The sequence below is a fragment of the Platalea leucorodia genome, assembly GCF_965183815.1.
Source record: "Platalea leucorodia genome assembly, chromosome: 11".
In the NCBI taxonomy this organism is placed as follows: Eukaryota; Metazoa; Chordata; class Aves; order Pelecaniformes; family Threskiornithidae; genus Platalea; species Platalea leucorodia.
In genome coordinates this window covers 7,182,998-7,200,211 of record NC_138833.1, presented here as the reverse complement: position 1 = coordinate 7,200,211, position 17,214 = coordinate 7,182,998, and the positions used below count along the sequence as shown (strand labels likewise).

At 42.8% G+C, this 17,214-nt stretch overlaps 1 protein-coding gene across 3 annotated transcripts in view; it reads right to left on the bottom strand.

Moving 5' to 3' along the window:
- Positions 1–17,214, bottom strand: part of CTNNA1 (catenin alpha 1) — a 120,022-nt gene that overhangs the window by 39,337 nt on the left and 63,471 nt on the right. For all 3 annotated transcript variants that reach the window (XM_082324558.1, XM_082324559.1, XM_082324557.1), the window contains exons 8-9: positions 10,236–10,316; positions 9,276–9,428 (exon numbers count right to left, since the gene is read on the bottom strand). In XM_082324558.1, coding sequence (XP_082180684.1) covers positions 9,276–9,428; positions 10,236–10,316 — 234 coding nt within the window. The remainder of the gene's footprint in view (positions 1–9,275; positions 9,429–10,235; positions 10,317–17,214) is intronic.

Below are 17,214 nucleotides of genomic sequence, written 5' to 3'. Positions count from 1 at the left end.
TACAAACTCACTGGTTTTGCAGAGGCATAGCCAATTATGAATTACGTAAAACAGTTTCACTTTTTTAACGCGTGTAAGGACGGCAGGGGGACTTTGGTTCAAGTCCATAGGGACTCTGGAGCAAATCACCAGGAGTCATGCTGTTAACGGCTCTGTCTTTTCATGTGACTTGAGTAGTTGCAAGTGGCTGCAGCTCCACAGAAAGTACCTTGCACGAGCTTGTTGTGTGCAACAGAATCCCAATGTATTAACTTAAAACAGTAAAAGTATTTAAATAAAACAAGCCACACACAGAAGGACTCCAGATGTAAAGCACTGAGGGGAACGATGGAATAAAATTGAGATAACTGCTATTTCTAGAGCTCTGCAACCTCATGCAGAAGACAAGAGCAATTTTAATTTCGAGTCTGGTTATAAATGCATGGAGGGGAAATTTCAGCTAGATGGAACAAAAAAATGGCAAGCAAATTATTTTCATTTTTGAATCAAAAGTTTTAGACAATGAGAAATGGGGGTTCCAGGGTTGTTGTTGTTTTTATTTCAACAGGCTGGCAACTGATTGAAAGAGGAAGGGGATCAGTGACAATATATTATGTACTTTCAGCTCCCTATAATATTGAGGCAATTGCTTATCTTTTCATGGGTAACCACTTTTCTTCTGGGATCAAATCTCAAAACTTGCACCTTTTCAGTTGTGTCTGTGTGTCTAAAAATCTAGTTAAAGAATACAGCTTTGCATGTGGCTCCAACTACCTCTTCAGCTACCCGGTGCCATTCCAGGTATAGCTGTCCCACGAAAGCCCTTTTCAGCACTGGCGAGCCTCTTCCATACCTGGAGTAAATATCCTTCTCCAACAGAGTGCAACTCCACGTGTTGTCACGGTCTCATAAAGAAGGGAGATTTTTCACACAGTTGGGCAAACCCAGAGTTTGTGCATCATGACAAACCGAACCGGGCTCACATTTACTGAGCAGCAAGTGCAGAAGGGAGAGCACTTCTCTCTCTTGCCAACAGGAAAGTTTTTCAATCAAAGAGGGGGGAAGAGGTGTTTGAAGGGCATTAATACATCTGTAAGTGCTCGCAGTACAGGAATACCTTCATTTCGAAACTAGTAGATTATCCTTTCTATAGACCTGACAGAGAGCAGAGCTGGTAAAGGAATAGCAGTGTGCTACGTGGGCACCGTGCCCCTCGTAGATGCAGCTGTAGCAGCAGATGTAACTATTGGCACGGGAACTATTCCTTCCTCAGACAAACAAGCTAAAGTGATAAAATGTTGTTATAAGCACAAAACACATTAGTTACACAAGTCGATCTGAGCTACCATGACAGAAATCACACCGCTGGTATGTAACGCAGATCTGATCCGAAGCTAAAACTTTCAAAGCGAATCCTTACCTTAGATGCTTCTTAGCAACACAAGTGTTCTTCTTTAAAATAAAAGTGTTTCTAGTAGTCATATTTGGACAGTACCTGAATAATTACCCTTATCCAAAAAAGCCTTTCCATTTATCAAAGTGGAAATCGTAATTCTTTCCAATCTCATTTTGCTTATCACTCAGAGCATGCTGCATTATGGTCTTATTAAAGGCTTCCAACTCAGTGCCTATTATTAGCTGTTTAAACCAGTTTTTGGCAATTCAGACAACTGTTCATGGCAAGTTTAATGGTAATTATTAAAGTACATTACGCTCTTGAAGAAGGCAACAAAATAGTAAGAGGAATGAGCTCTACACAGACTTCAGGCAACTCCTTGATGACACTACATGACTAATATTCCGATACTGCTAATGACTAAGATGATGAAAATCCAGACATGCATCAAGGCATGTAAAAGGCAACATAGAAGTTATATATCAAGAATTAAAACACTTATGCTACATCTATAAAAGCTGTACCTAAAAAGCTACTTAAAAATGCTGTTGGAATTAAGACTCAAATATCTGGAAAATAAAATTGGCCAGGACTCGATTGCTTTTTACCTACCTCTGAAGACATCATGTCAACAGCACCTATACTCAACCGTGCTTATAGTTCCTGACCTCTTTCACAGATTTCCCCTTCCCCAAATCCTTCTATTTGTTTCCAAAGGAAAAAGGAACAGAGTAAGTACAGGGCTGTTTCTAGTGGGGTAAAAGGACATTAACACAGCTTTCCAAACCCTAACCTCATTCACCTTCCACTTCTACACCCTTCACATCTCCCTTGGCCCAAGTGTTTAAAGACCAAGCCCCGCACTCTCAACAGTCATCCAACATAATGACTGCCCCTACGGAAAAGGTACGGCAGAAACGCCTCTCCTCCACGTAGCAGCAGCTAACCGGGATGATTTTCCAATAGAAGAATGTCTCTGAACACCCCGAGCGCTGTCCAGATATGCGAGGGTTCAAATTCATCTTCAATCACTTCATCTCTCCCATCAGTTTCACTGTCCGATTACTGATTACCTTGCTTCTCCCATGTGTACTTACAACGAAATCTCAACAGAAAGATTATCCTGAAGTCTCTTATTCCTCTTCCAACACGATTTTTAATCTCTACCAGCATTCTACGGACCCTTTCATACATAATTTCATGTAGCATTAGAAGATTGGCCTCAAAAAAAAAAAACCTTACAAGAACAAAAGTTATTCAGTTAAAAGGTCACTTGCCTTTACTTATGTATGATGTATTATATTTGTATATCCAGTTTTGCTGGAAAATGGAAGAACTTTTTTTCTGCTGAGGCTTTCCTACTTTACTGATTATGAATGTAAGGAAAGCATGTTCTACAAGTTGAATTTAATTTATTTATACATTAGTTGACTAATAAAATGAACTTACAAGGGAAGTGCATCGGTTCTTGAAGAGTGTCAGACTTTAGAGGGCACATTACTGGTCATTTACCGGAGACATTTGTTTTAAATTGCTGCCAAGGTGATCTGTAGACAAATTACAGACAATGTGCTTGTTCTTTGGAAGAGACATTTTGCTCTCCGTCTTAAAATGGGAAATCAGTCTTGAGTTAGACTAACCCTGCCTCTCTTCTCCAGACCATAGCGCAAGGACATTTCCCTTGTAATACACAATTACCTTCAAAATAAAAGCAAGTAAAAGACAACCCTGAGTTTGCAGATTTTTTGATCCCTGTAAATTAGCTTAGTGAACAAGAAAAATAGGTGCTTGGATACCACAGTAATGACTGATAATGACCCTAGCCCGGAAAATGCCAAGTTTTGAGATTAATATACCCAAAGATTCAGAAAATCATTCCAAGTCAGTATTTGATTTGGGTGTCAAGTGCTGTGCTTGTCTGCACTTTTCACCCAAGATAAATCATCTCTGTCTTTCAGTACTGATACATACCTTTGATGGCAAGCATGAAGAAAGAATATTTAAAGAATGAGCAAAGCCAGTCCACTCCCACCTCCAAAGATGCTAGTTTTATAAACTTTGTATAAGCTTTAGAAATCAGGTGGCTAATAGACACAAAGGATAATCTTGTGAGACCAGATTTATTTCTGGATCTGCTGGACACTTTTGTTCCATGCTTCTTATGTATAAGATGCACAAACCCCAAGCGCATACCTTTATCACAAAGGTAAATTACCTATGCCCAGGTAAGTTCTATCTCATGAACAGAGGATAGGCAAGCCTCAGTTTTTCAAAACCTTTGCTCTGTCAGAAGTCCAAAAGCTAGCTATTATTTTAAACCCAAGCTATGTTTTACCCACTCCAGATTTTTTTAAAAGCCTTTCACATGTAAAAAACCTGCAGCTGTTACATTCTCTGAAGAATATACAGGCTGCAAGTATGGGCAAATTAGGGTAAACTGCAATAAAAACGTTGCAAGTGTGCAAGGCTTTGGGCTTTTGGAGAGGGGTGTTTTTAGACTGAGGTCTGAAGAATTACTCTAGGACATCAGGCTAGACAGTTAGGGCTACAGAAGGGGAAAATGTCAGCGTGAGAGGCTACGGATAGCTTATGGAGTTCCAAGTGCCCAAATGTGATTCTTTCCAAGCAAATAAATTTGCAGTCTGCATCTGTTCATGGGTTTTCACTGAAGATGAGAAAATCATCTCTCCATATGCAAGATACAACCCAGGGCATTAAAAAAGGCACAGAGCAGTCTTTTCAGATAAATTAAAGCAATTGGAAAAAAACTGATGCTTATGAAATATCATTGAGAGCTTTCACCTCCCTGGTCTTACCAAAGTTTCTCTGAGAAAGAGACTTAAAAATAAAATTTCAGAAAAACATTTGACACAGGGGTACTGGGTTCCAGAATAAGACGAGATTATTTGCTGTTTTCAAGGAATTACAAACTCTCCCTTCCCAAAATATTCTTCAGAAAGCAAACTACTGGAAGGTTTTAACCTGGACTCTGTCCTCATCTCCCTTTTAACTACCTAATTTCTTAAGGTCTGAAAAACTTTTCCATTAAAACTACACAGTATAAAACAGTGACAAACCGACAACCTAATTTTTATTTTTCTAAAGCATTCAATAGTGTAGCAAAAGTTTCTTCTTAACATTTACGGCTTTTTCACTTTTCAGAGAACAGCCAGAAGCGTCACCGCAGTGGCTACAGGGAGCGGTACAAAGGCAACTTGGGCACAAGCACACTTCAAAGACTGGGACAAACAAAAAGTCAGCGTGGTGCTAAGTGACATCATTAAAAACGAGCACCGAGTTGCAGGACAACCTAGTTTCTTCTAGGGAGGAACATTAAATCTAAGGATGCCAATGCCAAGCTGTCTTTCCTCAAGAGCAAAGTTACAGGTTAGAGAGCCAAGGCCACTTTATCCAGCGTTGTAAAAACCACTGGAATGCCAGCAAGTACTTTACAACCTGTAAATTAGGAAGACTTCCACAGTTCATGAGTGAATTTAACTTTTTCTTACACTGGTTCCCGAAATGCTGTCTCTTCTGTTATTCTTGTGTGCTGCATTTAAATTGGCTTCTCAATTCCTGAATTAAACTCCTTTAACAAAATTCAGGGAGAGTGCTAGCTAGTTAATGGACTGTTAGTACAGAGCAATTTTGAAAGCTATCTTTGAAATGTATTATTCAACTGAGACAAGTCTCATTTTACTATTTCAACGTTACTCAGTTTTCAAAAGGCAGGATAAGGGGGTTAGTATTTTACCACATGAAAAACAAATCAGATGGAAGCCCTTTGGGACACGGCTTTGGTATGGTTTCTCTAGAAGATAGAGACCCAGCAGGCAAATCACATTTCTGTGGTTATTGCACCTTTTGGTCAAATTTGGCTGCCTGGACTTTAGGAACCACAAAGCAGACAGTGCTCTGCTGCCAAGAAGGGAACATTTCAAAATCAAATTACCCAGATCATATGCTTGCATCTCTTTACTGCTACTTGGAGGGCCCATAAACACCTCTGCACTGCAGGAGCAAGAACTCCCCATGCTAACCCAGGGCAGAAGCAGCACTGCCACTCCGCCAGTCTAGCCAATACCTGCAACAGGCTGGTGTCCCAAAAAAAAAAAAAAAAATATATATATATATATATATATCACAGTCCCCTCTAGTGGCTGGTTCACCAGGAGAGCAGCACTGACTCCTCCAGGTCACAGGACAAAGGGGTCCTAAATCCAACACGTAAAACTTCTCACTAATTCAGATGGGGTTCTGTCGAGTTACCTAGTGCAGAGCAGGTCTCTTACGTGCGTTTCTTCCCATCAGTTCGCATTAAAGGAAAGGACACGTTCTCTGCTACATCTGAAACAGGAGCCTGTCAATCACAGCGTGATACACAACACAGCTCCATTCTGCACTGCAGCTGTTTTGTCACATTTGATGTCTTGAGTCACTCAGCAGCATTTCTGAGGGTAGTTACGATAAACTCCCCAGCACACTTATCTTCCACTGAAATCAGGTGGAAGCAATCACTTCTCATTTCACCAAGTGGAACATCTTCTGTTTTGCTCTTACACAATCTTTTATTGTTTCTCGAGATACCTGCAGCTGAGTTTTCTGCCCGAGAGCAGAATCATATGGGAACTTGCAAACATCCTTCTCCATTCTGGCAGAGACACACCGAGACATTGTAAGTGCAACCCACCCCGACCTGTCTTCCTTCACAGTAAATTTGACATCGCATATGACTCCGCAGTGGCTCTCTATCCCCTTGAGACAAGGGCTCTGCAGGAGTACTATTCCCCTTCTGTCAAAGCTAAGTGTATATATTAATCCATCTACATTCATGGAAGAGGTTTAGAAGCCATCTAGATCATGCTACTCTATAGCTATAGTTACATTTTAGACAGCAAAAGCAATATGCAAGCCTTCAAAAAGTTGTTGCAGCAGCATATCATTTTAGCAGAACCTTTTGATGCCAGTCAGAAATATTGTTTAATGCATACTTTCAGGGGAATAGTCTTTCTTGAAAGAGAGACTGTTTGCCTGAATAGAGGTTCTGTAAAACTCATTTGCAGCTTGGCATTTTGTACACAAGGTAAGGTCAGTAAAAACCGCTCTTACACGCCGGTGAGGACGGCCACCTGTTGCTTTTCAGGCGGCACACCTATTCTGAAGGAGCAGGGAGCAAGGGCTCACCTAGCAAGAGTGGGAGGGAAGCTCGCAGATGGAGCAGCGCAATTACTCCTTCGTAATTATGCCAATAAACTCCACGTGTGGTGTCAGAACTATGGCAGAATAGGTACTGCTATTGTTATGCCAGTCACCTTCCTATAAACAAGCCCTAAAAGTAATTTTCTAGGTAAGTTAGGCTTGCAACATGAAGAAGGGAAGCTTTAGACAAAACTCACTTCACAGTGTTCCCACTACTGCGCGTGGCATGGCCGTACCCTGCTGCCAAGGCAGGGGCACAGCAGCACCGTCTTCCGCCTGCCGTTTTGTTGAACAATGTTAGTTACTTAAAATTTAGAATAAAATAACTTTAAAACTATATGAAGATGGCATTTACACTGAAATGCGGCAGGCCAGAAGTGAAGAACGGATACCTTCGAAGAATTGAAGATTTTCATTGCTCAGACACCAACTCTGAAGAGCTGGACTAGCTTGACGCACCCCGGACTATGGGGCAGTTGCACACCATGCTCAGAGCCCCTAAGGCTTTAAAAAAAAGTGAGAAAAATATAGCGAGCGAGAGTCAGAAACTACTTTTACTGGTGTTTGGTAAGTCTTATTGTTGAATAATTTAAACCTGTCAAGTTGTGTTGAACGTATCCCTGATGAGCCTAGGAGACGCATGGACTCAATTATCAAACGCAGCGATACCAAGAGAGCAAAAATACATTAAGCAGTATCTGAGTTCCCAGGTAGCCGCTGAGGTTAAGCACACGAGCCAGCTGATGCCTCAAAGTGTACTGAAGTGCACAGGAGGAGTTTTTGAAGTTTATTCTTAGTGGCATGTTTCTTCAACAATACCTATAGACGTTTGCTCCTTGGCATTTAGCATCAGCAGGCACAAAACTCTCATGCGAAACCAATGGCAAGAGGACAAGGTTACCGAGATGTATCTATGAATACGGGATATGAACTTACGTTGCTCTTCATAAAAACACTACCTCTTGGAAAACTATCACATTTATTAGTAGACCAATGATCTTTGATGCATTTTAGTTAAGACAGGTCAGGCCCACGTAAGCTGATCTTCCCACAGATTAGCTTTAGCCTGGAGTAACAGCAGTGTCAGAGCCTTTGGGTTTTTATCAGAAAAAGGTGGCAGGGATCAGTTTTTTTGTTATTGAGAGTTTTCTGTTTGACCGTTGTTTGCTCTTTACACATACTCAAGCAGGTTTTCATTCTAAAAGTCTTCACATAAAAGGCCTGTTGATATTTACTGGTATTTTACTGAACAGAAAAAAAATGCCAGGCTTCAAGCAATGGGCCAAATTGTGCAGCAGGACAGTCATGCCAGTCTCCCTTACCCTGTTATCACCATCTCCAATTAACAAATCAAGTAAAGGTAACGGCATAATGTACTTGCATTGTATAATATCTAAAACTACATGGACTATTGTGCTGGTTTTGGCTGGGATAGAGTTAATACAAAAAAAGATGTGGACAGGCTGGAGGGGGTCCAGAGAAGGGCCACCAAGATGATCAAGGGTCTGGGCAGCCTGCCATATGGGGACAGGCTGAGAGAGCTGGGTTTGTTCAGCCTTGAGAAAAGGAGGCTTAGAGGTGATCTCATCACCATGTACCAGTACTTAAAGGGGAGCTACAAAGAAGATGGTGGCTCCCTTTTTACAAGGAGTCACAGGGTGAGGACAAGGGATAACGGGTACAAGTTACTCCCAGGGAGATTCCGATTGGACACAAGAGGAAAATTTTTCACAATGAGAACAGTCCATCATTGGAATAATCTCCCCAGGGAAGTGGTTGGCTCTGCTACACTGAACACGTTTAAGACTCAGCTGGACATGGTGCTGGGCCATCTCGTCTAGACTGGGCTCTTGCCTAGAAAGGCTGGACCAGATGATCCTTGAGGTCCCTTCCAACCTGGAATTCTATGATTCTATGATAATTTTCTTCATAGTAGCTAGCATGGGGCTATGTTTTGGATTTGTGCTGGAAACAGTGTTGATAACACAGGGATGTTTTAGTCATTGCTGAGCAGTGCTTACACAGAGTCAAGGCCTTTTCTGCTTCTCACCCCACCCCACCAGTGAGCAGGCTGGGGGTGCACAAGAAGCTGGGAGGGGACACAGCTGGGACAGCTGACCCCAACTGACGAAAGGGATATCCCACACCATAGGATATCATGCTCAGCATAGAAAGCTGGGGGAAGAAGACGGAAGGGGAGGACGTTCAGAGCAATGGCATTTGTCTTCCCAAGTAACCGTTACGCGTGATGGAGCCCTGCTTTCCTGGGGATGGCTGAACACCCGCCTGCCGACGGGAAGCAGGGAATGAATTCCTTGTTTTCTTTTGCTTGCGTGCACAGCCCTGGCTTTACCTATTAAACTGTCTTTATCTCAATCCACGAGTTTTCTCACTTTTACTCTTCCGATTCTCTCCCCCATCCCACTGCGGGGGAGTGAGCGAGCAGCTGGGTGGTACACTGTTGCCAGCTGGGGTTAAACCATGACAGCTATGTAACAGTAGCTGCTGCTTTTTGATAAGCTTACATTTTTAATTATTTAAATATTAAATTAAATTGTATTTAAATTCATTAAAATAAAATTTAAAAAGCAAATTTATTACAGAATTTGGTATTTGTTTCAACAGAAATGAAAAGTGTGGCTTGCTTAGTCTTGCCTTAATTTAACTAGTGATAATTTAATTTTAATTTGTACCATCTTACCTCAATCAATTTGTTGGCATGTTCACGGAAAACCTGGGCATATTCTTTAACTTCTTTTTCGTTCCCATTCTTGGCAGCTTCAATCAATACTAAAAGCGGAACGTTTGTTTCCAGAAAAGAGTCTGATACATGGTCCATAACAGCTTTGCGGAGCTGAAATAAAAATAAAAGAATGAGATATTTTTCAGTAGTGTTCCACTGCTGTTTTCTTTTTACTGTATTCATATGTAAAGCTTAAGTACTTTTGTCATTGATCCTTTTTCCTTTGTGTGGTCAAGGCTTTCCCTGCACTAAGTCTTGTCTATACACTTTTTGCTTCAATTTAAATTAAATCTCCTTAAAAAACTGGATTAGTTATATAAGTGCAAGTCACCAGTTTAGCCACAAATATTGATTTAGCAGCTCATATTGGTTTTGTCTGAGTAAATTTGCTGCTTTCCCTCAGGTGATTAAACAACATGCTGATTTAACTTTTTTATTTTTCTACTAGAATAAAAGCATTTTTCAACAAACTTGATCCATATTCACATTTACTTGAAAGGGGGGATATATTGCTTTAAAAAACAAACAGATAAAAGATTGATGTTACATAAATAAAGTCCTCAAAGAAAATAACCTCTCTGGCATGAATGCCGTCAAAACTGTAAAACATACCTGATTATGTTCAAAATCCATAAAATGTGAAGTTTGTTTTGTTTTGGTTTTTTTTTTTTAAATCTCTCTTGGCACAAGGATGACTGAGAATCCAACATCTTTATTACACGGTTAACAGGGGATTGCATTTCCACCCCATGCTTCCCTGTGAACCAGGCACTGGAAGCTTCTAGCTTTTAATTCACTAAATACAAGCAGGGAAGCCCACTGCCACTGGAAACAAACCAACAGATAACCTATTTCCAAGAGGGTAAACATGCAGGAATGCATTCATCTCAACAAGTATCAACTTTATATATTAATTACCTGTCTACGCAAGTCTCTGGTCTTTTTGGTCATTTTATCAATTGCAGAGTTCAATGCATCACTTCTTTCTTTGCGTCCAGCCTGAAAAACAAGTGACAGGGGTAAATGGGTATTCAGGGTCTCAAAGTAAAACCAGTATTATTCATTTCAAGTACATTGTCTGCTGCTTTTTTTTTTTTTTAAGTGATTATGCACACTAGAAGTAAAGTCTCTGCCTGCTTGGGCAGTACAGGAACATCTGACATCTCAAGATTGTAGCTTTAACACTCTTCAGGTTTCTTTCAGAAGAAAAGGATGGTTTCATAAATCTAGCTGTCTTTCTGCTCCTTATCAGCTGGAGACCATATTCAACCTCTGAGTTTCAGATTTTTCTGCCAGCTCAGTCAACCACCCCACGGCTGGCACTGCATCGAGCCCAGAACAGCCCTGCTTCAATCCTCAGTCTTCTACGGCCTCGGCTGTCGAGGTCGCCCGAGGCCAGCGCATTGCACGCAAACATCTCCCACGCTGCCTTCAACCTGCAGGTACGAGCACCACGCAAGCAGTCCGCAGGGCTGCGCACCCGATACAAGTGCTCCCTTACACGCCTTCGTACCTAACGATCAGAGAAGACTGCTCTTTGGCAATTGGTCAAAACCCCAAAATCAATTATCTTAAAGGTAAAATCCTTATAAACCATTTGAAGGGGATGAAACCCAACATTTCAAGTAAGTATCCAGGCCCACCCGCTGAGAGATGGATTTTGCCAAGTTTCAATACAGCAAGTTTTGCATTAGCCCTGTTGTTAAAGAGAGGGCAAGGGGCCAAGAAGCAGTGGCAGCTTCTCTCTTTCTAAGCAGACACTGGGTCAAAAATATCGTAATTTGTATCACATTGGGAGTGTTAGATAAAACAATTTTTTTTGTTTTTCTGTATAATGGAGCTTATATTAGACTTTTGAAACACACTTTATGCAACCACAATCCAATTTCTGAAGTTCTAAGCCACGATCAATAGAATTATGCTGTTGAGAAGAAAAACCATTTAGTAGCACTGAAGTGAAGGTATGCCAGTTATCAGTTTTCCAGGTGACAGGCTGGTTTGAAATACCTGGATAGGCAGCCTTGAATCTAAAACATGGAGTCCACTCTACAGCAGAAATAAAAATTAAACAAAATCAGGGGGTGGGGATCAGGATGCTGCAAAGTCATTATAGTTTAATGAATTATTGAAGATTTGTCACCTCCCTGATCAAGCAATTTGATTCTCATCACAAAAGGTAACTGAAGAGGGACTGAAATTAAAACCAGGAGCTCATTCTCACTACGCCACAGCCTTCGGCAGACCTGGTGTTGGCCCGTTCTTCACTCCACATTCAAAAATCAAAGCTGAAGTCTCGAAATAAAGTGAAGATTAATGCTACCTATGTATCGAACAGTTTGCTGTTCCCATGCTTGGTGGATATGAAAACCGAAACTCAGTTAGGCTAGAAATCCCCTTTCAGCTTGCCTTGAACGCGATGGCTTTGTCCCAAGCCGCAGTCCGAGCGCGCTGGTGGCGGTGGGCGCTGCCTGCACCCCGAGGCGGGCAGCGGGCTCCTTGCAGCAGGCAATTTGCCCGAAAACCTGAAACCTGCCAACTGGCACTGCACAAACTAAAAGCCTGCCCTGAGACATAAACCTGCAATTGCAGCTGCTTGCTCTTTCTCATGCTTTCACACCAGTTTACCTATTACAACGTGACCATTTTACTGAACCCATGGCACCCCCATGCACATGTGGGCGTTTTTTTCCAGGAATATCTTTGGATCTAAGATATATACTCATCTATTATGTAGAAAGCCAAACATTCAGCTATTCCAAGAAGTGCCATTTTACTTCTCCCTGGGTGCCCCTACATTACCATTTTAACGCGAAGCAGGAGCATGCTTTCGAAGCGAGTCCACCCATCGCTTCCACTTTGCTGTCCCTGGCTTCACAGCCCAGAGCAGCCTCGGTACACGAGGACCAGATGCCTTTTGGATGAGAGGAAAACCAAGAGCTGACTTCCACTAATGGACTTTCAGTTCATGAGACCAGACCACAACCAGTTCTATGTAAAATGCCCTGAAAAGCATGCAATGAAAACATTGCGTGCCCAAGCAGCACCAATTTCATACTGTTGATGCGTTCCTATTAAGCTACACCACGTATTAGCACAGAAAGAGCTGTATAATCTAAACCCATTAGATTTTAGCAAGGCAGCTCCAGTTTATTTCCACCTTGTTGGCATTCAGAAATTTTAGTACAGAACCTCGTCAAAAGTATTAACAGAATTTCCTCCTGAAGGTTTCAACATAAAACGCTGGGCTAATTTAGCTGCAGTAATTCAACAGTTTAGCACATATAGCTACTAACCTGGCTCCTTCGCTGGTGCAGCGGGGCAGAGCAGGATGAACACGACAGATGCCCACACCTCTGTGGCTAGAGAGACCCTGTTGTTATTAACATCTTAAATCATCACAGCCAATTCTAACCAAGGCCCTGGCCCAGAGACAAGGCCATCAAGTTTTGCCCATCTGAAGTTTCTTGACCTTTTTTGCACAAAATGAAACATAAAACACTAACTGCGGGACCAATTACGCCCCATTAGGTCCAGGTAGAGGCAGCTAGTGGGACAGTGGCCACTGGAGCCCACGAAGAGCCGGACAGCCTGCGGCTGCACAAGCCCTCCAGGGCACATAAGCACACTGAAGATCATCCTTGACCACAACAGTCACTTTGTCCAGGCTCCCACACACCCCATGAATTTTACCCATTGGTTCCACTCAACAAGTCCTCTTTCAAGTAATAAATCGTGTTTTAAAGGCTCCAAGTGACAGTTCACCACCTCTGGGTAATTTGTTCCAGTAACCCATTACCCCTACTATTAAAAAACTGGTCCTTGTTTTTAATCTAAATTTTCACTGAGAAGCCAACTAATGAACCGGCAGCACGACACATCCCAGCTATCAGCTTCTCTTATCCATAGGATCAGGAGGACTCACAATAGTGAAGCCTGAATATTCAGATTACTAATAGGATTTTCCGATATTCAACACAAAACTCTGCTGAGGGAATCACAGGCTCTGCAGTCAGTAAGCAGCTAATAGATTCAGTAGATTTAATAGGGTCATGTTGACCATGTCAGTCATTTTGCAGTATGATACTACAGCTCTGTCCAGTATCACGGATAATAAATTTAGCCACCGTGTAAATTTACTTTAAATTAAATCAGATCTTTATCAAAGAGGCTAGAACTGGTGTTAAAAATTGCTCATTTCCCCCACCCCCCCACAATCTCTGCTCTTCCACCACCATTGCTACCCAGCTTGGAAAGCAACACAAGCAGTCACTGTCGCATCCTTGCTGTTCCAGCTCACACAGCTATCCCCACTAGGGCTTGTTTTAATGGCTTAAAGCAAAGAAAGGGGATTTGTATACAGGGAGGCAAGTGGAATCACCATCTCTGTCACAAAGCATTCCCTTTGTAGGCCTGCCATCTGAATTAAAACAAAACCAAAAGAAAAATCTGAACAAAGTTTTTCCTGCAGCTACTGATGTTAAAATCTAACCCCAGCTGATTTATAAAGGTAACAGAGCACGGTGGTGGTGGTGGTGGTGGTGCATGAATGCTGTCTTAAAGCCACCAGGATCAGCAGCGCATGTATTGCAATGAGTTACTCACAAAACCATGTTTTTATAGCTAAATATCAAAAACTTTCACTGTTAATCTCAGTGGTTCATTGTCAGTTTAGGTTAAGCTAAGACTACAGAGCTATTGAAAGAAACGGTGCCTCCTGCCCAGCGCCAGCCCTCACAGCGCACCCACCCCTGCAGAGCCCAGCATCCCTGCTCCCCTAATCAGCACCCAGATGTGAGCCAGATGTGCCACCACCGCATGACCGAGAGCCACCACTGCCCTGCCTGCCACCCGCCACGCAATTACCTAAAAAAGATGGTTTGCAGAGAGGTTTCTGCTTCAGGTAATCTATGAATTGTCTTCTGAGCTGTTTGTACAACAGGCAGCATCGTGGTTAATGATGGTGATTTAATAAGTGAAAAATGAGTGTTTGGCATACCTTCCTCTGGGCAAGCAGTGGCAAAGGCAGTTGTATGTCAGCGCACCACTGCCGAGCGGTGCTTCGTAGGGAGACAGAAGACTCAGTGCTCAGATTCAGTTTGTCACATGCTTCATTTTTGCCTTGACACCTAGCCTAATTACACGTCTACAAAGGATAACCATCCATACCTCTCTATTACCATGATACAAGGGCTGCAAACAAATTCCAGATATAACAGTGCTGATTCAAGACCAGGAAGGGTAAGCAGCAAAGTATGACACACGTGAATTTCAGTGGTGTTTTCGTATCTGAGGTCCGATGGTTGCGGAAGCAGGACTATATGCCCGTTTGTTGCGGGAAGGAGTCTCTCAGGGCAAGCCCGTAGCTCACCAAAGCACGGGGACTGCATATCATCCATCATTCAACAAGAACCTGAATCATCCGTTGTCTAGGGTTCAACAAGAACCTGAATCAGAATGAAGATGGCTGCACTCCCCCTCCTGCGCAGCTTGCCATGCCATGCTGCTCCCACCCACCCTGACGTCCCTCCCCGCTGCCAGGCTGCGGCCACGGCGGCCCCACGCTCCCCTCAGTGCCCACGGAGAGGGGAAGGCCGGCTCCTGCACTCATCCTGGTACAAGAGGAATTAAAATGGGCAACCAGGGCCAGGTGCAGAGAGCTGCCAGACAGGGAGGTGACAGTCACCACGCTATGGCACAACACGCGTTGCTCCCAGGAAGACAATGACAAAGCCTATGGTGCCCTGTCCCATCCCTCCCACCGCCCTCGCCCAAAGGACCTCTGCGGCTAGCCTGAAGAGCCAGACACGTCTGTTGACGATGCACTGCCTTGGACATGCCCTTTTCTTGTGGGTTCACTTCTTGGGGCTCACCGCTAACCCAGCTCCATGGTAGCGCATCCAAGTGACAGCACGTGCACGGTAACGCTACAGCCACACGTCTGTGCTCGTCTCCTCTGCCTCACAGCCTCACTGACACAGCACAAAGGCTATCTTTTAGCAAAAAAGCAGCATATACTCCCGTGATCCCCGATGTGCTAACATCCAGCAAAAATTAACGCAATCATTTCTTCAGGCAGAAGGGTGAGCTGTCTGTTTGCATGGTGCCACACACACGACTGCAAGTCCCGGGTGCCCCACCCTCACCCGCAACTCCAGGGCCTGCCGTCCTCCAAGCCCACAGCACAAGTAAGTCACGCAGCCCACATCTACATCAAGTAAAATCAGCTTATTTGTTGTTCTTAATACACTAGGAAGGCTTCCACAAGATGTCAGCCTAACTAAATGACAACGCTAGCCTCAGGGTGCAATTCTACTTTTCCAGCATGCATGTTTAGCAGGAAAACCAGTTCTTTTGCTGCTCACGGAGTGGGGCAAGGGAGAAGCCCCCGAGAGGGTTATTTGGTCCTAGCAAGCTTATTCCCAAGGCGGACATGCCATCTTCCCTCTCCGTGTTGCATGTGACGATTTGGGCCGTTAGTTGGAAGCACTCTTTCTGGCAGAAGTCCCCAGATGGCACTCGTACGTGGCTTTCCTCAGCATGCAAGTGAGTTTTCAGTCTTGGGAGAAACACAAGCGCGTGAGTTTTGCGGACAGCTGGGGTTTATTCCCAGCCTGTTACACCTCGACACCCCAAGCAGCTCTCGAGGAACAATGTGAATATTACTGCAGAGTTCCAGACTTCAGGGAATCGGATGCACGTTTTTGGTAGTATCTGTTATTTCATGGCAAGTGCACATAAAAACATGTTTCGCTAAGAAAAGCGCCCATAAAGTTCGCGTTAACAGTTTCCCAAACAGGAAACTCACTGGCAAGGTGCTAAATAGCCCTTGTTTGGTTACGGGCCAAAGAATGGAGAGCTTTAGAAAGGAAGCAACTTACCGTGTTTGAACATTAACTTTTAACTCTGTGCCAAATTACACAATGTTAATCTTATCTTACAGATACTGATGCAAAAAAGCAAAATGTTTCTAAAAGATACCTAATTTCAGCCTCCTGGTAATAGCGAAAAGAGCTAGCACAGGAGAGGAGTAACATTTGACCTTATAGCCGTTATCATTTTGTTAATTGCACCCTTTGGAATGTTGTTTTTAAATGTTATGTTATCATATTTAAATGTTGTTAAAATTCAAATCAACACTTCAAATCAGGATTTTGCACCAGATGAGCCGCTATGAGAAGCGCAACCACAGGTACTTCAGCGCAGTGGTTCCATCAGACAGCTGGCAGCTGACAGCTAAGGCTGGATTTCAGCTTCTGTACTTTTTGTACAGTGAACATTAAACATGAAGAAACTCTTTAAATAGGTTTATATAATTTCTTGGCATGTATTTCTTTCACTCTAGAGCAAAATATTTACTGTAGCAGAGCAATTTAAGAAGTTTACCTAGCATTTCCTAATTTGCTTTATCATTTTTTACTTTCCTGATGGGCTGGGGATGGATTTTTTCTGTTTTGCTTTGGTTTTTTTGGGTGGGTTTGAGGTTTTCTTTTTGTTTGTTTTTAAGGAGTTCACCTTCTCCATCCCCTTTACTTTCCACGTAGCACTTCCCTTCAGTCCACTCTGGACAGGACAGCCCACCACAAAAGAAGTACCGCAGTCAGTATTACAATTACACCACAGGACAGCGAAGGGAGCGGCAGGCAGAAAACAGCAAGTCTTAGTTTAAATAAGTACCTCTAAGGAACCAAAGCTTAATAACAAAGGTAAACAGCCATCTTATTTTAAAATCTTCTTTTGACACAATTCTTCATCTTCCTCAAGCAGCATGGGAAGTTTGTTACTCTCACCTCATCCCATATCTTGAGGTCATAAGTGATACCCTGCCACTACAGAGCAAACATTTTCAAGTGTCTTCTGCTGTATTATTGCTCTATATCTCAAGGTGAAAATAAAAAGA